General features: G+C 42.9%; 1 protein-coding gene across 1 annotated transcript in view; it reads right to left on the minus strand.

Annotated features, from left to right (window-relative positions):
• Positions 1–22,766, minus strand: part of pcdh15b (protocadherin-related 15b) — a 224,201-nt gene that overhangs the window by 27,032 nt on the left and 174,403 nt on the right. Inside the window, exons 21-25 of the mRNA XM_048987517.1 lie at positions 21,887–22,192; positions 20,289–20,513; positions 16,752–16,868; positions 10,446–10,586; positions 10,024–10,136 (exon numbers count right to left, since the gene is read on the minus strand). Of these exons, the coding sequence (XP_048843474.1) occupies positions 10,024–10,136; positions 10,446–10,586; positions 16,752–16,868; positions 20,289–20,513; positions 21,887–22,192 (902 nt within the window). The remainder of the gene's footprint in view (positions 1–10,023; positions 10,137–10,445; positions 10,587–16,751; positions 16,869–20,288; positions 20,514–21,886; positions 22,193–22,766) is intronic.

The raw sequence follows: 22,766 nt of genomic DNA on the forward strand, positions 1-22,766 counted from the left end.
CGCATAATTGCTCTGTGTCCAGTTTCATGATACAAGATAATTACCATTGTTTCATGAATGGAGCCTTGATAATCTTCTGAAGAATCGGAGGAAACAAATCACTGCGGTGGGGAGATGAAGCCGTCACGGGTGTTTCACAGGCCTGACAGGACGCTGTACGTTATTGACTCGCATTTAGGCACAACGAACTAGGATGATCTGGCTGAGAATGGGTTTAAAATCGAAGCCAGGCGACTGAAAAGCACCCGTTTTCGTGGGGGAAGGGAGGGCTCGCCTGTTTGGTCATGATTTATTCAGAGCTCCTGAATTGTATCCATCTGATACAAACTGACTCTCACGACATTATGCACGTACACGTGCAGCTGCGGAAGCCAGAAAGGGACGACGATGTAGCAGGACCAACGGGGGCATCTTCTGCAGGTTCAGCAAGGCCTGGTAACTCGAGGCTGACACCCTGCATACAGTAAGTGAAGTGACTATTTAGAGTCAGTGGGGAAACTGTCAATCTCCGTGCAAAAACTACAGGAAAGACTATTCATAGCATGCGTTCTGAGTGCCACTGTAGAACGTAAAAAAAAAAAAAGATGAGAGCCCATCGCTTAGAGGTTCTCTATAGTGTTTACAATTACTTGTCAATCCCATTACCGTAAATGAGAATGAGTTCAGGGCAAAACACTGACGAAAGGAACCGAACGTGCATGCAATGGTGGGAGTTGAGCGTCAAAAACCGAGCAACAGGTCTGCCACCGAAACCATTAGCAAGGTGACCGGTCTGGAACACCGTCCTGTAAATGGCTGTGTGAAATGTCCGGCATCACCGCCAGCTACATGTGACACAGGACTACAGTCATCTTTGTTGTAGCTACTAGAGAAAATTAGAAGATAAAGAAACAAAGGTTTGTGTTCACTTTGCCCTAACAGCACCGCTTTTAAAAAGAAAATAAAAATAATCGAGTAAAAAAAAGGAGAAACCCATACGCTGACAAAAAGACAACGTGTCTTTCAGCCGATCCTGCACCGCTGCTGTGACCTTTGCCCTCTAGGTACTGCTGCTGTCTCTCTGCGTTTCCTAAAGGAATCATTACCGTTTGCATTGTACACTTGGCTCCATTAAACATCGCCCGGAATTCCACAGGATCTTTTTAGGCACCCCCCTCTCCCCCCCCCCCACCCCCCCGGTAACCCTGACCTAATGGTTCTCGGGGCTCTTGTAAGAACAGGCCGGAAATAACAACCCGGTATCGCCAATAATGTAACCTCAGTGGTTTTCAAACCGCACTGAAAAGCTGACGGTCTTTTTGTCCCCACAGACTTGTATTTCATTCAGACTTCACAGAAAGCTAAGAAATTGTGCTGCTTTGCATTCATACAAGACATTGTTTTTAAAGAAACGCTTCAGTATTTTTTTTTGATTTTGTTCCACTAAAAATACTAGATAAATCGAAACATAAAAAAAATACCCCTTTCTTAAACTCGTTATGCAAAAAAACGGGTTTGGCTGGAGCTGAGGAAAGAACTGATTTGAAACTGTAATTCTGACCTACCCTGCAGAAAGACCTGCTGGAATCAAATGCAGCATAAGCCGCCCAATACACATTCATCCTGTTAATGCAAAAAAAACACCACAACACACCAAATTCTGCTTCTTCCTTAATTTGGTTATGGAGGCCAGACTTCTCGTTCCCTCACGGACAGTGCGTGAAATTCACTGGTGGTTTTGTTATGCAAGACCACGCCACTCCACAAGCCCTGAGTAGCTCATTCACCCCACTAATCTTGCTACCCACCCCACCACCCCCCCCACAAACACACACTGACAGTCCCCAATCAGGACTTCCTGCCAACCGAGGGGTGAACTGTGTTTGTACAGATAACACACTGAATAGTCATTCTTCTTCTGACACCCTCTCTAATAGCGGCTGAGAACAAGCAAACAGTTAAGTGTGAGAAACTAATGAGGTCTGCTGAGTGCGACCAGGATCGCAGCCGCCTCCTTCGTACCATTATTTGCTCTGTGGGCATATTAATCTGCACTAAAAGGTAAAGCGTTCATAACAGCACTAAGTCAGCCAGTCCAAACTCATACACAGGTCAGGCTGGATTCCTGAGAATCCCTGTTGTGCTTGTAGCACACATACACACAAGCAAACACATGTTTTTGCACACAGTTGTCACTGAATAAAACATACCTAGTTTTGAAAGGCAACAAGGTGACCTGACATACATTTAAAAAGATCAGTAATTAACCGTATAAACAGACCCCATTGACAATAAAAGTGATTGGACACATTCGCAAGGTTAATTTTTCTGTTTTGCTGTAACAATATATACAAAAAAAGTAAACCCACTAAGACAAACCCAATGAAATCTCAAGACAGCAGGCTACATTGTAATTGACATAGGCATAAGATGAACGATGAGCAGAGAAAAGGTAAAAAGCGGCATTTAAAGAAATTTCTGGACTACGTGTGGGATTCAGGGCAGCCCCGGGGGAGAAGGAAGCCAGGTGAGATCCCTCGGAGGGGGGGGGGGGGGGGGGGGGCACCCTTCTTCATTTCGCCTCATGCTGGCCTCCAGCCTCGTCCTTTACAGGCGAATTTACGGCTCGCCTGGGAAAGTTAACGGCGAGATAATTTTGCAGTTCCGAACTGCCGTCAAGACCTCTTCGGCATGGAAAGAACGCAAGATCCAATCACAGCAATAAACAACTTTAACTTTAACCCCTATACTGTGTGTGTGTGTGTGTGTGTGTGTGTGTATATATATATATATATATATATATATATATATATATATATATATATATATATGTGTGTGTGTGTGTGTGTGTGTGTGTGTGTGTGTGTATGTATAAAATGTTAAAGTGGAAAGTAAACTCTTATACAAGCCTTTTAAAATCTGAAGGCTTCTCGGTCTATTTCATGCCAACCTTTTCAGATTGTTAGGATTACTCCTGATGGCAGAACATAAGCAGTAAATGCAGTAACAGTCAAACCTCCTTCTCTGGCACTTGTAGAGCTTTTTGGAACCTTATCGGGTTATAGGACAGATATTACCACCATCACATGATGCGCAGTGAGTCACATGACAGCGTGCCAGTACAGAGTAGCACAATGGGTCAGTAGATAACTGTATGACCTCACGCTTTCAGCTGCCACGCTGGTTTGTGTCGGTGTGCCTTGTGATGGACTGGGTCCAGGGTGGCCCCTGCCTTTTGTGCTGTGTTCACCGTGTCCCAGCACTGGCTAAGTGGTTACAGAAAATGGATGGATGGTTATCAGAGTGTTCCAGAGTGCTCACAAGTGGTATCTGAAGTCCGCTGAACATCAAATGACTGGCAAAACGGCTTCCTAGCAGATCGTTCTTGTGTTCGCCGGCCTTTACCGCCTTTAACAGAGCTGTGACGCAGATGCTAAAAGCAGTGAGGACACAATGTTAAATGTATAATTTTAAGTAACTTCAGGTACTTAGAAGCACGGATGGAGCATGAAGAGGTTGCAGCTACGGTGTGAAAACGTGACAATGAAAAGGGAATTACAATGAAAGAAATCGCTACTTAACTACAGAAATGTTTCGGGGCTGTTTTTTTGCATGTGCCGTTAAAAAGGTTGCGGACAGAAAGCTGCAGATAATGGTACATGAGGACAGGGGAACGCTGCAGAAAAAAATTGCTACTTAACAATTCTTTTACCCAAAGATGATTGTGATTATTGGCTGTGCCTTAAAAATGTAAGCAAGGAACCTGGAATTTACTGAGGATGGAAAAAATATGGATGATATTCTATTCCTTTGCATCGTAGTTTGTGGTTTAGGACGGAAGTAATTAATTTAGTACATAGAGCTTCGGGGAAAAAGACGTATAAGAGGCTGTCATGGCAATGCCCTGTGTTTGCTGAAGGGCCTAAGATGAAACTGCATTATTAAGGTCTCCAGGAGAGGATATTGCCATTCCAAATATGTCATCACTGTATGTGAGAGCAGAGCTTGGGCACGCTGCCTGTGGACCGTTAAAAGGAGCATCCTTCCAATAGAGAGACGAGAGACGCCGACGAGCGACACCTGCTCCCATGCTGACTGTCTCTTACTAGAGACAGATTTCCATTCACGCCCTTAAGATTGTTAGCTTTCGGCAGAATTTATCATAGAAATTTATTGAGCGATCGTCTCTACAAGCTATCATTAATTTTAAAAATAAATGCAAGTAATAATAATAATAATAGCAACAATAACGAAAGCCTGCATTAACCAATTTCAAGGTGTGCTTTCTTTTTTTAAACCATCATAGCCAGCTCTCTGAAATTATAGGGCAGTTCACAATAAGACAGAGATATAATAAGTGACCAGTGGCCTGTACTACGAAGTGGGGTTACTGGCTTTTCGGGGTAACTTGTCGGATTTAAGGTAGTCTGGGCAAAATGTAAGCGAACGAATATGAAGTCCATTTAGTACAGGCAGCGTACTTCGTGGTACAGGCCACTGGGCTTTGTATCCTGCATGTTTAGCGCACACACAATATAAGCACAAGGACAGGACATACAAACAAATGTAAATCTAATTTACTGCATGCTAGACAAAACATTGAAAGAGGTCAAGGCGAAGAGAATGACATCTGCAGAGGTCATAGCACTTGTTAACTTCATGACTGCGCAATACGCCTATGGAATCCCCACAAGCCTGAAGATCATACATGATTTATAGTGCATATTCCAAACAATTGGAGTCACAGGCCAGACATTCATGTTAAATTATTCATACTAACTTTGATGGAGGCTCCCAAACGAAGTCACTGAACAAATACAGCAGATAATCAGGCGTTTGATTAATATATTACTTTCATAAACACAACATAGCCTTTAGAGATTTTTTCATTAACTTCTGCACCTTCACAATAAGCTAAGCAGCGACACCATAAACTTTTCACCTTTTAGTTGTTTACCTGTTATATGCTGCTTAGCGCTGAAATACGATACCAGACTCACGCAATTATAATATACAGATTACCACACGAATGTCTATTCCCAACTAATAATATCTAACACTTGGGGAAAATATACCACCTACTATTTTTATTAAAAATTTGAATAAAAAATTCATGTTGATGCCATTGTCCTTTGCTTTCCAGAAGTTAAGGTAATTTCATTTTAGCTTCCATGAGCCCTGTCAGATTTGATTAAATAACACAACTGGGAGTTACCCTGGCTGAACTTCCCAATGAGGCGCATGCCTGGACTGTGTTTTTGTACCACGAATGACCACGATCTATTCCAGAGCAGGCAGCTGCATAAGACCTGGACATTTTGCATTTCCTTGCTACCATTGTTACCCCAAATGCAGACCCTTAATCAGCCAGAATATTCAGATGTTCGCGGTAAATGTAGCTCAAGTAACTTTTATAGGTCACTTAACAGCGTCTCCTAAGCAAATAAACAATGCGATGCTACCCTTGACCTGGACGACACTGATTTGCTGGCATTGACAATAAGTGTCAGAACCGAAACCGCCGGCTACCTGACCTCCAGAAATGCACTGCAAGGGAATCAGAGACTCTCCCGTCAGCGCATGTGAAATACGATTTTAAATACCTTTCCGATAAAATAATGTGATTATTTTTCAAGCAAATCCAAACAGGACAACAACAGCCGGCTAAGTCATATGGTCGAGTGACGAGCGCGCTGGAGGTGCGAAAACCAGCGCTAGGTCCGGGGCACCGCAGTTCGGGAATTCTCGGCGGCCGCCGAAGCCGGAGGTACCATCGCCAATCAGACACAAAAATACATGCAGGCACAGGGAGAGCAAATCCACACAGGAGTCCTGCAGCAGATACCGCAGCAAGGGCCCACGTGCTTGCAAATCCCAACAGTAATCCTTGCTATCTTTCTGACACCTGGCACAAACAAGACCAAACAAACTAAGGCAGTAACATCCTAACATGCTAAACCCACTATTTACGGCACACTATTAATTTACGTACTTTGGCAAGGCTGTTAGCTACATTAGCTACGTTTGACAATGTGTCGCTTAGCTAAATAATCTGGCTGTGTATTACAGCAATGTTTTATGCTAATGGTGCCTTTGCTCATCTGACCCCATACTGGTCGCACGTTGCTACAGCACCTACTGAATGCATGCTAATCAGACAGGTGCTCTTCTCTAGAGAAAGGGTGTTCTGGTGCCCTAATTACACACTACAAATTCTGAGTGGAGGAGAGGTTTGATTACACTAGCATTGCACCGTACAGGCAATTAAACCTGGCCATTTAAGTGTGTAAAACAAGATTAGGCACCACTTGCACAGAGCCTCTGTTCATGTGAAATGATACAGTTCTCTTACTGCGTGAGTAGTAAAGAGATTTAAAAACTCAGGGTGAAGTTTCTATCAGAAGCGAATTTTTTTCTAAGTCCAAAAACCGACGATGTGTTAACATTTTATTTTTGGTATCATGTCCTTGAAAGAAGTTGGAAGATAGAGAAGTGTATCGCACTTTCATAATATCACAGCGTGGTCTCACATGGACCACACAGCATTTATGTTTCGGGGAGGGGGGGGCGGGGGAGTTATCGACCTACGTTTCTGTGAGTTTCTCGTGACCACAACCGACAACTGAGATGCCGTGCTGCAGGATTGCCAACTTAGGTCAGCTGGCTGGTGTGAGATTTGCAACCCAAGACAAGTCTATACACACATTTATATGTGGATCACTTTTACTACTTTGTAAATAGTCGGCAGGGATTGCAAACGACCCCAACGCTTTTGATGTCACTAATTTTAGGTTTATAATGGAGTAATATACATTTTCTGTAAGATTTCTTGTGTCAGAGTGGAAGAGTGTGAAAGTGTGAGTGTCACGCCAGATGTGAGCGACTTGGCGACCCTGTGTGGCCGAAGTGAAACCTTTTCTTCCTCGTAGGAAGCCGAAAAGCTCTAGAAAGAGCGTGACCTACAGCAGTACCAGGGGTTGCACCAGTCTTATTTTTTTACTCAAGGCTGCAGAACTCTAAAACGCTGAGGACAGCATTTCACCCATACAAACAAACACATAAAAAAAAGCCAGACGCTAGGCTTGATGATATAAATACCATTATCATTAATTCATATCCAATGTTTATATAACACCATAGATAATGACTATTACCCATAACAGCGATAGTAATCAAGCACTTAAATACAGAAATATATCTGTTTGTGTTTGTGTAATGCATGTAACACTAAAGCAATGCAGATCGGGGTGTCTATCTTAAAGCATTTGTGTTTGTCCATTCTGCGGAGGACACAGTGGTGGGGGGTGAAAGCATGAAAAAGCACATACAAACATTTGCCAAGACAGGCGAAGAGACAAGACACCGATCGCGGAGATTGTCAAAATGACAAACCGCAGAGCAGCGAGCGGCAAAGCCCGTGATTTAGAGAACCTCGCTGTAGCTTCATTAACTGTTTTTACGAGATAAGCCGCATGGATATCGCACCGAGTGCAGGTTTGGAGGGCTGCTATCGGAGTAAGCCTTAGAGGGAATCACTCCGCTTAAATAAAACCCCACCCTACCTTTCTCTCACGGTGCCCACGGACTGTGTATCTTCAATCCCATAATGCCTCATCCCGCTCATTTACGCCTTCCATAATCTCTAATTAGACATCTTTCTCACAAAATTAAAAATGTTACTTTGTTTGATTTAAAGATATAACTGAAAGTATTACCTGTTTCCAGACTAACTTAGAAGGGAACGGGGCTAATTCACTACCGGAGTAAATGTAAACATGTGAACATTTGGCAAACAATTAAAAACAAAAACGCCTGGAATAATTACAGTGAATCAGTACATCCGAGGGCCTTCATTACTTATGCAAAGTGGTTCCACTCAAAACCAGCTGAGAAAACTTGAACTTGTTGTAACAATCAGTGTCCAAAGTCCCACCAAAACAAATGACCGCTAAAGTCAAAGTAACTTCAATATAACACGGGACACTGGGGTTTTGGATGTGCTGACAGAGAGGCAAGGAATCTGACGGCAGATCATACAACGAACGCTGCTTAACTGACAACCTTGGCTTCCAAACCCTGGGGGAGTGCTCACAGATTTCCCGCAAAGCCCCCCGTGAGTGATTAGCACTGGGGAGGCTCCGAAGCACAATCCGTTCTCTGATGGGGTAGCAGATTGGAAGGGCCCAGCCGCCGAGGGAGACCAAACACCTGGCTAATGCCTCCACAGACAATAATAAACGGTAGATGCACAACAGCAATCCGATAGAAATTGTTATTCCTGCATTGCTGGGGCACGGCCATCTACTGCGACCTTCCGCTGGTGTGTAGGACGTTGCTTTAATTCAAACTCCAATTCAGGAGCTTTCATCTCCCATCCTCGCGTCGCATTTATCAATCACGAGATACAGGATGCTTACCGACTTCCATTTTCAGTTATTGTGTGTTCCCAGGGAAACCTATACATAAAAAAGCTTTGGGTAGTGATATTTCCAGTGATAAGTGTGTATGTTTCAAAACAAATCTGCTGTACAGGGAAAAGACTTGCTTTACTTTGTGATTGATACCATCAGTTTGTAGCCAATGCAATGGCATCAAAATAATGAACCCAAAGAATGTAAGGCATCCGAGTTCGAGCTCGATCATTAATAAAACAAATTAGTTTTTGAAAATATTTCTAGGACAACAGGAAAAAAAACAAAAATTGTGGAAAATTTTGGAATAGTTGAAAGTTGAAATTCCAAGTAAAACAGAATTTAACCCTACATAAATGATCCATTTTTAAGCATTTAAAAATATTCATTTAGCAAGGATAATGACTATCTTTCAAATTTTTCATGGCATAACCCTCTAACTATTAAAGGAGAAAATTCTAGAAAAAAGGTGGTCAGTTTGAATCAGCCATATTCAGCACAGTTTGTCGTTACTAAGACTAATTTAGTCCACAGCCACAAGCTATTCTCTCCTTTTTGTTTACTGCAAGCAGTTGATTATCAGCACTGGACAATAATTGAGCTCACAGTTTTTAATCACAGACCTGCTGCATATATCAGTCTACTGTGCAGATGAAAATCTACCGACCAACAAAATCTGCAATAAAACAATGAAGCGTTTCCATTATGAAAATCAATAATGCCGATTTAACAAGAAGACCTATTCAGTACTAACTACTACTGATGCAATAAGGGCAGATTTGATTACCCGCATCAAACAAATTATGCATCTAATTTTGTTAATAGAGTTCATTAATGAATTGAGAATGAGTGCACTTTGCCCTTTGAGAACAGGATTCTAATTTGCCGCTTTGAGCTATTACACATATTAAAAATCGGGATCTTGGAGCTTTGCATGGTTGTTCGATGGTTAGAACTGTGGCCTCACGCCTCTGGGTTTGGAGATTTGAATCCCCTCTTTGTAAAAGGGCATGTTTGCATGTTCTCGCCGTGTCACATAGGTTTTCTTACGAAGACTGTTAGGCTAACTCTTTGGACTGCAGTGTTTCTCAACACGGCCCTCGGGTACTCCCAGATGGTCCACATTTTTGCTCCCCTCATGGTCCTTGGGTACTCCCAGATGGTCCACATTTTTGCTCCCCTCATGGTCCTTGGGTACCCCCAGATGGTCCACATTTTTGCTCTCCTCAATGTCCTTGGGTACCCCAAACTGTCCACATTTTTGCTCTCCTGCAGAATATCTGGGGGTCCCTGAGGACTGGCTCTAGAAACATTGCTGTAGTATATGATTGTATGTGCCCTGCGACAGGCTGGCATCCCTTTCATGGTACACCCCCCCCCCCACCCTGTGTCCTGTGCCATCTCATATGGTGTCCACAGCCCCCTCCCCCACACACACACCCTGACCTGGATAAATCGATGGATTTTAGAGAAAACAATCATTTCAGCATCATAAGAACAGCTGGACTTCAGCACCCGCGGCATCACAGGAGGCGTGCCAATAATTAACGACTACAATCTCTAAACAGAAGTAAAGGGCGCTGCATTACACACATGAGTGTGTGCATGTCTTTACACCTGTGTGCACGTTTACCTGTATTCCTCCTGGGTGAAAACTGGGATGGCGGAAGGCTGAAGAACAGTTATCTCAACAAGAGTGCTATTCATCTTGACTGGATCACCATCGTCATAAGCAATAACCACCAGCTGCAATGGGGAAAAAAATCACAAAAAGATCACGGCCAAAAAGAAACCACAGTATGATCACTGCTTAGGGGACAAAAACCATCAATGACACTCAGGTTTTGAAATGCAAGAGAAACTGTCACATTCTGCACAAATAGCGTTTGTCAGGTGCCTGTAAATGGCTGTAATACAAAGTCATTCTTCCGTCATTTTAGACCAAGCTATTTCCGCTCTAACATAGCATTTCTTGCATTATTTAATATTTAATATACTTGCTTTTCTGCTGGGGTGAGAATGAGCTGGGGTGCAAACATCGTGCAACATACTTACCTTAAATATTGTGCTGGGCTTTTCATTGAGATTGACCCTAGTGATCACCTTGCCCGAGTCTTCTTCCACGTCGAAAATACTCCCGCTGTATGGAGACTGGTCCAGATCCACTCTGTAACGCACCCGACTTGCAGCAGTACCCTAGAAAATAGAGCATAAGCTCCAGGATCAGGCCAATACGAGAAATGTAGACCAGCAAATAATGATTCCTTGTTTTTGATCTCCTATATTGCAGCTGGGCACATCCTAGCTATTACCAATGTGTGTTTACTGAAGATTGCTCTGGTGCGGACTCCATAACAGTGAATAAAATAACATGGTCTTGGGTGACACATTCTTGGAGATATTATTTCTGCCGGTCTGTTTTTCTTAAACTGGGGTAACCTGGGGTACCGGAACGCCACACGATTTGTGGGCTCTATTGTCAGTGAGTTTACGATAAATCTCGTGGAAGCTAAGTAAGTCGGGCCCCAAGAGAAATCAACTAAATAAACAGAAATCCATCTTCTAACAAGCTCAATAGCGCAGCTAATGGTGCTTGCGTCAGAGGGGCTTAGTGTAAAACGCGACCAGTAAACGAGTCATTGAACTCACTGATTCATTACTGATGCGGTTACGGAATGGGCACAGCTGGACCTGATGTGGTTATGAGGGGAAAAAAAATAACCACTCACACAGAACAATGATATGTATGTGGAAGAAATTTAGGTTTATGTCTGGCTTTGCTCATTGCTCAAGTAGCATACCACAAAAAAAAAATGAAACTGCATTTTAATATAGTAAATTTACATCTACAGGATCTTTTAATTTGAATAAAATAAGACTAATACTAGGATGATTGTTATTATTGTGGTACTGGGAAACAATATTCATACTAATAATACTGATACAATGCCAAGTTTCATGGAAGAATCTATTTCATTAAAAAAGCATATTTTGGTTTCAATTATTCTCCAAATAAGAATATATATTTTTTATTCATTATTTTACAGTTCAAATCAGAATTCTGAGTGGGACAGGGGCTTTCTAGCTATGAATATATTTACCAGTGACATAAGTATGATTTAGACCTGTTTTAATATCATACCAGCAGTAAACTACACCTCTAAGCAAACTGAGAAGCATCGTTTTTTTTTTTCAGCCTATTGGGTTCAACGATATTAGTTCCACTTCTTTCCATATTTTGACAATAGCTCTCATTACAGAGAAGCGAGGTTGTATTCTAGATTGGAAAGCTTACACCAGATCTGCTGCCAGCGGGAAAGAGAAGAACGTGACAGAGAAACAGATCGGTGAGAGACGATACCAAGTCATCTTGAACATGAAACATTCGGACCAGCATCACCTCCTCCAGTAACTCTATTGAGCTGCAAGCAATGTGTTCATACTACTGCATTAAGCAAAGATTCCTATCATTACTGTTTATATCACGGCTAACGCCTTCAAATGGACACACTCTAGATATAATCAGCAAACTGTGCCGATTCAAGTTTGGTGTCTTCTGTCAATACTTTTGAGGTTTCTGCACTAAAATCCATGACATATCAGGAATGCCGCCAATTCTAGATGGTCACCTACCCAAATGAACCACATTGATCATGATGAACCACCACAAACATATGAAAATCTACTGTTTTAATAAAGAGTCTGAGGGGAGCACAGAGTGATTTTCCAGTTTACAGAACCATGAGGGTTTGGCACTAATACCGAAATTGTAGTACAGAATAATTTTCCAGTTTACAGAACCATGAGAGCTGAGTGCTAACACTGAAATCAAAAGATTGACCCTGACTCAAACTTAGCATTTACTGGGCAAAAAAGATATTTGGCAACACTTCCAATGAATGCCATAAGAATCTATGAACACACTGACAACACATTATAATGCATTCATAAAGCATTATAAACACGCCTATAAAGATTTATAAAGAGATAACATATTATTTCATGTATTTGTTATGTATTATGAATGCTTTTTGAAGCTGTCATCTATAATGCACTATAGAAACCTTCATAATGCAGTAAAAAACATCCTTAATTCTTAAATGACAGCTTCAGTGGAGTTTATGAAGTATTATATTCATTCATTCATTCATTCATTCATTCATTCATAATGTTTCCTGCCTACCAATATAAAATGCTGTAATGCTTTATTAATTCTTATACTGACCATTATAATGCATTATAAAGATACCTACGGCTTCTAATACACTACAATACAATACAAGATGACAGCTTCTAGTAAAGTGTTACCAGATATGCTGCTTTATTATTATGGTAGCACATTACTTAAACTGTCATAATAATACTTCAGAAGCTGCAGTGAAGCTCTTATCTATAATGCACTGTAGATACCTTTATAATGCATTATAATACTATAAAAATTAAGGATGCTTTGTACCGCACTATCAACGTATCTATAGTGCATTATAGATGAGAGCTTCATAAAGCATCCATAATGCATAATAAACATGGCTATAATGTTATGCCTTTTTGTAAATAGTTATAGCCGTGTTTATTATACTTTATGAATGCATTAGCATGCATTATGAAGATATGTATAATGCATTATGATGAGTGCTTTAAGTTGAGTGTTACTGGAGGCCTTATCATAAAGTGGTACCCTTTTCATAAATATTTATAACCATGTTAATGATACTTTATGAATGCATTATAATGTGTTATGAAGATGTTCATAGATTCTTATAAACATGGGATTCATAGAAAGTGTTACCATTATCATTATAGGTACTACTGTCCTCATGGTTTTCCGTCTTTCCATGTCGCCGGGGTCCTCCGTCACTCAGTCATCCTCCACTTGAACCAGGTTTATCGGTTAACCACATGGATAATGAAAAGCCTGTGGATAATAACAGGCCTTCAGGACAGAGGATGAATGGTTAAGGCTTGAAGATGCCAGAAATTATGTGGGGCGACCTCGACTGAACTCCACGAGGAGGAGACGGACCCCAGATGCCGAAGGAGGCCTCAGGAAAGGCAAGGAGCAGGTGGCCAAGCCGCTTGCTGGACAGCAGCTTCATATTGCTCTTGCGTTCTTCAGCGGGGCGGGCAAAGGGCAAAGGTCATGTTTGTATGATGACTGCTGATTCACACGTGCTGCAGTAATAAAAACAGCTCACAACCAGGCATCTCCTCTAGGAATCACACTCAGCCAATGGCCAATGTTCTTCCTGCGTTTGGCAATGATTTTTTTTTCCTGCCTCTACCATATAATTAGAAAAACAGTGTATTAATTTGTTGCTGCTATGCAGAATTCCATTAATCGCATGCCGCATTTGAAAGATTATTAGGAAATTCCGGGAATGAAGGTGGCAGTTCAGTCGCTGATACGGAAAGCTAGCCAGCGTGGTTACGTTTACATCATTAACAGAGCTCACAAGGGTACATAGACTGGTGATAATAGACTAGAAAATGCCAAAGACATTAGAACAGCATATTTATAATGTCACTCGCTTTCAGTGACGCGAAGCTGATACTTGGACGTTTTTAGAAGTCTGCAATACACACCAGAGACTTGATGCAAGTCTCGGGCAGATACATTTTAAATGAAACATTTTTTTTTTCCTTTGGCAAAGAGCTGGCGCATCGAAAAAAAGAAACGGATAACAAAAAATGGACTTAAATGGACTGGATGTTCAAGACCTTTGTCTCCAAGGCAATTCATCCTTATTTAGATGCAATCTCGCTACTTTTTCAGGTAGGGGAAAAGAGCTGTTCACCTCCTCTCCTAAGATGCTTAAGGACATTAAATCGAGCCAAGACTCACTAGCTATAATTTAATATCATATTTTTTTTTTGTAACCTCATGAACAGCGTCCCGCTTCACACGGTGCATTACCCCAACATTAAGGGATTTAAGACGCCATTTCTGTCGCTCTGCTCAGAAAGGTCTGGGAACCTTAACCTGAAGAATGTGCAACAGGACCGAAAGTCAGTATTTAACATAAAACTGTGCTACACAAACCATACCAGTTCAACAGACAGCGTGATTTTGGAAGTTTTTTTTTACGTAGTTCATCTTTACACCGAAATGTTCCTGGAACTGCAGCATTGCCATGGCAGCTCCGACCATAAATTTGGGCACTAACTGTTTCTGAATAAAGCAACGATTTGCATTCTTGGCCTCAACCTGGAGTTGGCAACCTAATTTACAGAAAGAGCTACTTCAACACAGAACATTATGTGGGGAGTTACGTGTTTGATAAACAGTAGCTTGTGGGAGATGGGGGGGGGGGCGACCACTGGCCTGGGCTAAGGAGTCAGAGCTGTACCGTCCTCCGATTCTGAGACTGCGCTTGTTAACCCTGACCAGAGGTGGGGTAGTTCAGGCCTAGAGAGTAGAATTCCAGACCAAGATTTTGTTTCAACCAACCAGTTGAGAACTCTGTGACTGACTCTTTATACTCAAGTGGTTGGTTGAAACTAAATCTTGGTCTAGATTTTTACTCTCTGGACCCGAAATACCCACCTCTGACCCCGATGCCTGATTAGTCGGCCTCATGGCTGATTAGCTGCGAATATCACACAGGACGCTCCCAAGGACAGACGGCCCCCATCCTGAAAAACTAACCGAGGGGGCTTGCAGTGACAGGGTCGCAGCGGGGGGGGCGTGCCACCAGAGGGTTACCCTGGTTCTCACGTCCCCACATCAGTAACGAGAGCTGAGAATTTACAATGGCATGGCAGCCCCCCCACCCCGTGGCCGGAGGGGAAGAGGGGTCATCGAGGCCAAAGTCGGGCGCGATGCCAGGCGTCAGTGTCGGGGAAAGACTGCAACACGTACATCTAAGGAGAGGGCGGGCAGCTGGAACAGGCTGGCGTTCCTGCGGAGAGGAATCATAGCGGCCCTGTCGGCCCCCGCAAGCTGCGGGTCAGACCTGGCCTTGAGGATCCTCTCTGATGTTTCTCTGCCTTTTTAATCTCCATGCCGCTCACTGCTTTATAAAAACCACTCAAGTGTAACATAGCAGGGACATTTGGAAAAAGGTAATACTACTAACCCAAAAGCACTATTTAAAAAAAAAAGTCTCTCCCTGCCTCCACTCCATGTGGGTCTGGAGAACATAATTGAGGCTAATGCTTGTTCTGGGTGCCATCTTGTTTAAGTCCAAAAGCAACCAGGCATCTCACTGGTTACAAATCCTTCTTTTCTTGCATTGCGGCACAAGGGTCTCATTTGTGCCCTTTCACTACACTTTTGGCCTTTGTCACACCATAATATATCCCATAATAAGACGGTATAAAAGCCAACAATGAATTTCCGCAGCCCCTGCTTGGAAGCCGGTAACATCCATACTAATTTTGCAGGGCTCAGGGTGACTTAAAAAAAAAAATGAAAATGCAAAACCGTCACAAAGCAGGCAAGAGACCTTGGGCGTACAGTTATCGGATCGCTTTTTGGGCTGTAAAACTACTTATGTGTGCCCATCACATTCATGTAAGGGCACGTGGACAAATCAAATTACCTCGGGGAAGAATCCAATTATTCTGCTAATGAACTGCTGCATTCGATCAAAGATTGGTAAACGCACCTTTAAAGTAACTGAAGCATTGCAGCAAAAATGAGCTTCCTTGGCTCGCTGTTGGCTCTGGACGCACGTTAAGCTGATAAAAAGGGGTGAACCGGCGCGTTCGCATGGGGTCAGTGGAGCATACGAGCCTCTGCGATATTCAACATAAAAGTCTCAGCCGAGCCATACGGACATATGACATCAAATGGATTTGTTTTATATCTATGTTATAAATTCATATATATGCATACCAAGTGAGCATACAAAATCAACGGGATTTTTAAAATATATCTATACATGCAGAGATAAGCATACTATACGGGTATATAAAACCAATGGGATTTTTAGCGTATATAAATATTTTATAGGCTCTGATATATGCATGAAATATGAGCATATAACATCAACTGGATTTTTTAAATATTTATTTTATAAATTCAGATATATGCATACCATACGGGCATATAAAATCAAACGGATTTTTTAAATATTTCATAAATTCAGGTATATGCTGGAAAGTAAATTAAAAATGGCGATTTTCAATAACAACGCACATTAAAATAGTTTATTTTTTGTTCGTAAGATTTAAAATGAGCGTGACAGTAACAGGTCAATCATTTTATATAAACATCAAAGGCTGCAGAGATAAAACTCAACTTCTCTGCCCCTGAAAAACATCACACTCTGGAGACTGGCTTCCATCAATGTGAGCAATAGGATTAACGTGACGTCCATTTCATGTAACAGCGAGCGCAGAGCTGTCATTTCTACTCACAGGAGGGTCCCGATCTTCGGCATGCACCGTTGCGATGAGGCTTCCCTTGACTGCGTTCGGCGCCACCATTCCGCGGTACAGAGCTTGCCCAAACATGGGGGAATAGTCATTCATGTCCTGTGAAGTACAATTGCGACTTCAGCATGGAAACCCAGCGGGAACGGGACAGACTCACACGCACAGTTTTGTTGACCGGCTCTAGCACATTCCGTTTTTATTATGAAGGGCATTTTCGTTTCAGGTAGCGGGAAACCAATTAGGACTGAAAGGAAAGTGTTAAACAGAGCTGGCATTTATTCAATAGGAAGACATACAAAGCATTAGGAATGCAACTCCTTGATGTCCCTCTTTGAGCGCCAAACATACAGAACGCAGTGAGGTACATGGCCTTTCCAAGGGCGGGGGAGACGCTCCATTCAGGGCATTTATGAGTTTTTTCAGGACATTTTTATTTCTTTTTGTCCAGGATGCAAATTATTGACAGATCTGACAGTGATCGGTAAAACTCTGTGACCGACTGCATTCTGTGTCTTTGCCCCCCGCACCATCCCCCCACCAATCAGATGGAAAGCACATTTACATTCTGGCTATGGCCATGGAAACATGCCAGTTGGAAGTACTCTGGGAGAAGCTAACGCCGGGGGACGTTATTAAATATAGGCTTTATGTAAATGATTTTGAATTTTTTTTTTGGTGGTTTATAAAGGTGGATGAAATGGAGTAGCGCAAAAATGGCACTGGTCCGTTTCTCTGTGGAGATTTCTGAACATCATCCCAGCTACTCAGGTGCGCAAGAATCTACACAAGAAGCGAATCACTTTGAGGCGGAGTTCGATTCCCTGACGAGCTGAAGCAGGCCCCCCCCCCCACGTGACGTGGAAACGAGACCCGCGTACAGCCGACACCCCAAAGTACCGCACGACTCCCATCAGGGACGGAATAGGGGTGTGGCAGCGTCCTGGGCTGGTTCTGCAGCCGAGCGGCCTGGAGAAGAGGGCGGCATCTGCATTCATCCGTTTTATAGAGCGCATCCAGAAATTCAAGGAGAGGGCAGAGGAAGCGAGGTCCCCAAAGTCGAAGTACGGAGGGGTGCTTGGGTCGACGCGGCCTTATACATGGACGTTTTCATTGCTCCGCCCACATATTTTTGTTTTTTCAAAATTGCATAATCACATAATGGTGGCATAGCACGGTGTGCTGTTTATTGTGCATGCTTGCTGCTAACACTATTTATCAGGAAAAAAAAACACCGAACAAGCTTTAAAAAATAAAATGAAAGGCCGAGGACAGCAAGGAGCCTTTCCTGCTCCGGAAATGCCTTCCACATTAACAAAGTAGCTCCCCTGAGGGTAATCCACGCGACGCTCTACACTCACATTTCCCGCATGTAGCAGCCAAGGCCATTCCCATTGAGGCTCAGTGTCTCGCTAAGCACTAATCATTATCCGCGTCACAGACAAAGCAAGGCCGGCCCGTACGGCCATTAGCTGCCTCTCAGTTGGCGCACACTCTTACGTGAACTTTTTTCTCCACCTTTAGGTTGGAAATGTAGAATGGGCTTCAACCAAAGTGGTTCCCGTTGGGCCCAGGCAAAGGTGTAAACAGAAATAGTGCATTTACACAGCAGACCGGTACTTAATAATTATACAGCGTGAATACACAGTCTGTAAGCAACAACTGGCTAGCTGGCAGCTTATTCATATTTCAAGGATTCTCAAATTTCTCATTGGAATGTAAGAAAAGTAAGCCCCATTATTTTATGAGGAAACAAAATGTTCATTATCATTTTTAATTTAATTATTTGCTAGCGTAACAAATTATTTAAATTTAATTATCATTTAATTAGCTGGACTAAACTCAACTATTTTAATAAATTTATTGTAATCCATGGGCATTTATTCAAAAGATCATTTTATATTATGAATCCTTCATACAAATCTGTCCACTGCAGAAATCCTATTAATGAAAGGATTCAAATCAGAATTTCATTTATTTAATCAAATTACATAGAATGAAATTCCAAAAAGACCCTGCACGAATATTCCTAAGGTCATTGTGGTTATTTTAATGCAGTATAGCCTTACTGGTTTGCAAACTATAAATAACGAAACAAGAGCCGGACCCTCCTGTGGTACCTCATTAGCTTGTACGAAAACAAGACCATGTCTTCTGGAAAGTCGTGCTCTCGTGATTTAATGATCCAGCCGCCTTACCAATCACAGCTAAAGCTACTATTCACTGGATTATGGTTTTAAACCCGTGGATCGCTTTTTGCATATTTCTGAATATATTGCATTTCTTTTTCCAAGACGTCAACATTCTTCAGTTCACCAAATGGCCGAATGTTACTTTTCTCATCTCTACCTCGATGACTTCAAAAAACAAGTGCGTGCTTTAGAAAAAGGATGATAATTAATCACACATCCAAAGCTTTGTTTCCGTTTAATACAGATGTTAAACTAAGATGATTCATAATGGAAAACTAATGGCAAGACTAGCTAATTAATAAGTCAGAATAATAAAGTATTGTACTTCAAGCAATTATCATTTCAAGCAATCATCACTTCAAGCAGTTATATAATGCTGTCATTTTACCTTTACTACACAGGAAAGATGTTAAATTTAAGCCGTATTAAACAGTTATGTTAAAATTACTACCCTGTTCTGCATTTACAAATGGGAATTTTAAATCTGGGTAAATGCTGAAGCGACTGACATATCACCATTTTGTTTTACTTCCTAGCTGTAATTATAACATATTATAATCTTTTACATCCTTCCACAGATCTTTCACATATAAATCGCAATATTTCAGCCTTGCTCTTCCATTTAGCTAAATCTGAAATAGTGGTGAACAAGCTTTAAGGACTGGCCCAATACCATCACTGAAAGATGGAAAATTAATTTGGTTTATTCCTCTAAATTCCTTCTCCATGAGCCTTCAACAAATTGCAGTATAATCGGTAAAATAAATTAAACTGAAGGTTTTCCTAGATAACTGTCAGCGGTCAAATTCAATGTTGCCATGAAATATTTTGCTGTTATGCACAGATCTCACTAGCATTCCGAACGGCAAAAACTGACGATTCTTAAAGATCCACTTCCGCCTTAAGGTTTCAAGGCCCACCTGAATTTTGCGAAAAATTGCGAAATTCCACCTGATGGACAAGTATATAGGCAGTCTCATATTACACGTTCACGTTCTTGCAGTTTTACGATATGAAAAAAAAACTACTTATGTTCACATTATGGGGCCCAGCTCACCATTCACTTGGATTCCTAGTGTCAGCTGGTTTATCTCCAGAAGCACCAGACACCCATAACACATACAAAATAGAGTCGTCACCCCAGCCACCGTACTGTAACATGGTCAATCCAGCAACTTTGCAGAAACTGAAGAATCATCAAGAATATGGCATTTATGAACCATGAGAAAAAAAACTATAATGCTGAACATTAATCAATGACCACGTTGTTCGAGCAATTGAAAGGATGCAATCGGGATGTAACGCAGTGGTAGAGGGAGAACTGTCCTACCAATATTTTGACGGTGACGGTAGCCAGGCCAGGGGGCATGTTCCCACTGATGTCCGCGGCCTCCACTACAAAGGTGTATGTCGCTCCCGAGCTGGCGAGGTCTTCAAAGTCCAATATCTTCAGCAGTGACAGGTGACCCGTCAAGGGGTCGACGGAGAACAGCTGTTGGGCCTCCATGGTGCGGATGCGATACGTGACGTTGGAGTAAAGGTCAGCATCGGTTGCCTGGGAACAGAAGTACGGGGACAATAACTGGGTGGCATCTATCCGACACTTGCGCCGGAGTCCGGATATATCCGGAAATATCTATAACTGTTTCATCGACCTTATTCTTAACCAGAATTCATACCTTGTGTGTCCCAATAAACCGAGACCCATGAGAATGGCTCTACTAGCATAGCTCTGCCAAAGCAGCAGAGTAAACCGCGAACCCTCAGAAATTAGAAAGAGGCATTCAGCTACATGAGTCAAAGTTATCTGAAGGTATGAATGCCTTTCGGGTGTAAGCCTTTTATGTGGAACACGCAGGGGAATTGCTGTACACATTGATAAAAACCCTCGAGTGCCTTCCCAAGCAAGAGCACCCCTTAATCTGCCTGAGATCTCACCCGACGAGAAGGGTCTTTCTCCCCATGTCGCCAGGGACTGATTACGGGTGTGATGATAGGTTTGTCGGCAAAGGGAGATTAGAGGGGAGAGACCGTGCTGCCTGTAGCTGGCGTTGTCCCACCTGCAGAACACACTCGCCTTCATGATCTCCGGCACGTTCGCTCATTCAAACGTGTCTCATACTTCATGCATTTTGATATGAGGCACGGTGAGCTGCACCAACGCACGACTGGTGTCTGATACCCACAGCAGTGCAACTCAAGGATTTATTGCAGGACTGAAGTTAAAAATTCACAACTGTACAGAGACAATATAGACACATGGTCTTTTTTCATTCGGTATTCTTATAGATATAATATTCATACATACTATAAGGAACAGTGTGTGTTGCAGCAGGTTAGGCTGCTGTGCCTGTGATGGGAAGGTCATCACCACTGGGCCCTTAAGCAAGGTCCTTAACACCCCAATGTCTCCAGGGACTGGCTTCCCCTGTATACTCAACTGTATGCCAAATAGATAAGATGTATATGTATTGGTATATAGTACTTGGCCAGCAATGGAACATTCCAAAGGAGAGATGAGCATATGCTAGGATGTCTGGAAAAGTATGTACAGGCAGACAGGTGACATCACGTCACTGAACTAGCTAGAGCACGGATGTAAAATATGAATGAAGGGTGGCGCTACTGTAGGCTTAAACTTTCAAATTGATCACGTTCGCGCATCATTAAAACGGGCTCTGCCTGCGCGCACGTTGGCGAGCACGGCAAACAGCGCCCGGCGTGGATCTGACAGCCGGAGATGCCGCGGATCTCTGTCGATTGGCTCAGGAGGTGCCAGACTCCCCCCTGGCTTCATGTACTTTGATGCCGAGAGACTCTCTTACAAGGTGTAGAGTTTGAATGCAGGTTGTTTGCTGTCGCTGTGGGTGTCTGTCTGACTCAGGCTAAGCAGGAGCACCAGCGGAGGGAACGTGTGGCCCGACTCACCAGCAACTGCAGAAACGTCGTTCCCACGGGGCTGTTCTCCGGCACTGTAGCCGTGTACGCGCTCTGGGAGAACACAGGGCTGTTGTCGTCCACGTCCAGCACCTCCACGGTTAGTCGGGCTGTGGTGCGGCGTGGGTCCGGCGCCCCGTCGGACGCCTCCACGATCAGGCTGTAATGGCTCTGGGCCTCGCGATCCAAGGGCACCGCGGTGAAGATGCTGCCGCTGGAGTTGACTCTGAACGTCCCGACGTGGTTTACCAGTTTGTACCGCACTTGCCCATTAACTCCCGCATCTGGGTCAGTGGCCTGAAAGCACAAGAAATTGATTAGTCCAGGCAGACGACAAAGTGAATCAGCAAGTGCAATCACAAGCATACAGACACCCGCTTACGTTCACGTTTATTTTTAATTCAGTGGCAGCTTTTGTCAAGGATGTCAAGGAGATAAGTGCAGCTGGACCGAGCTTCCAGTGAAAACCCGGGTACAAGTGTCAGCAGTATTGGAGCAAGAGGTACCCAATATATTCCAAACAAAGCAAGAACCTAATAAGATGACCATTCAATCAGCAGAAAGTGCAACATCAGGCAACATTTTAATGCGTAAAAGGTCACAGAGTTTCTTCATCAAGATCAGAAGCTGCTTCGCTTATGCATTATATATCATATTATAATCACTCTTATTGCTCGTGGTTTGTGTCTCTCCGGGTTAGAACTGGCTGTGACCAGAAGGTCGACAGGGTGATGCCACCATTGGGTCCTCAAGCAAGGCCCATAACCCCAATCGCTCCCAGGGTGCCAGACACAGGCCGACCTTGAGCTGTGATCCCCCAAAATTGCTCTCACCTGTATATGTCTGTATGTCTAATGGAGAATGAGATGGA

This window comes from Brienomyrus brachyistius, chromosome 20 (genome assembly GCF_023856365.1).
Source record: "Brienomyrus brachyistius isolate T26 chromosome 20, BBRACH_0.4, whole genome shotgun sequence".
NCBI classification, from domain to species: Eukaryota; Metazoa; Chordata; class Actinopteri; order Osteoglossiformes; family Mormyridae; genus Brienomyrus; species Brienomyrus brachyistius.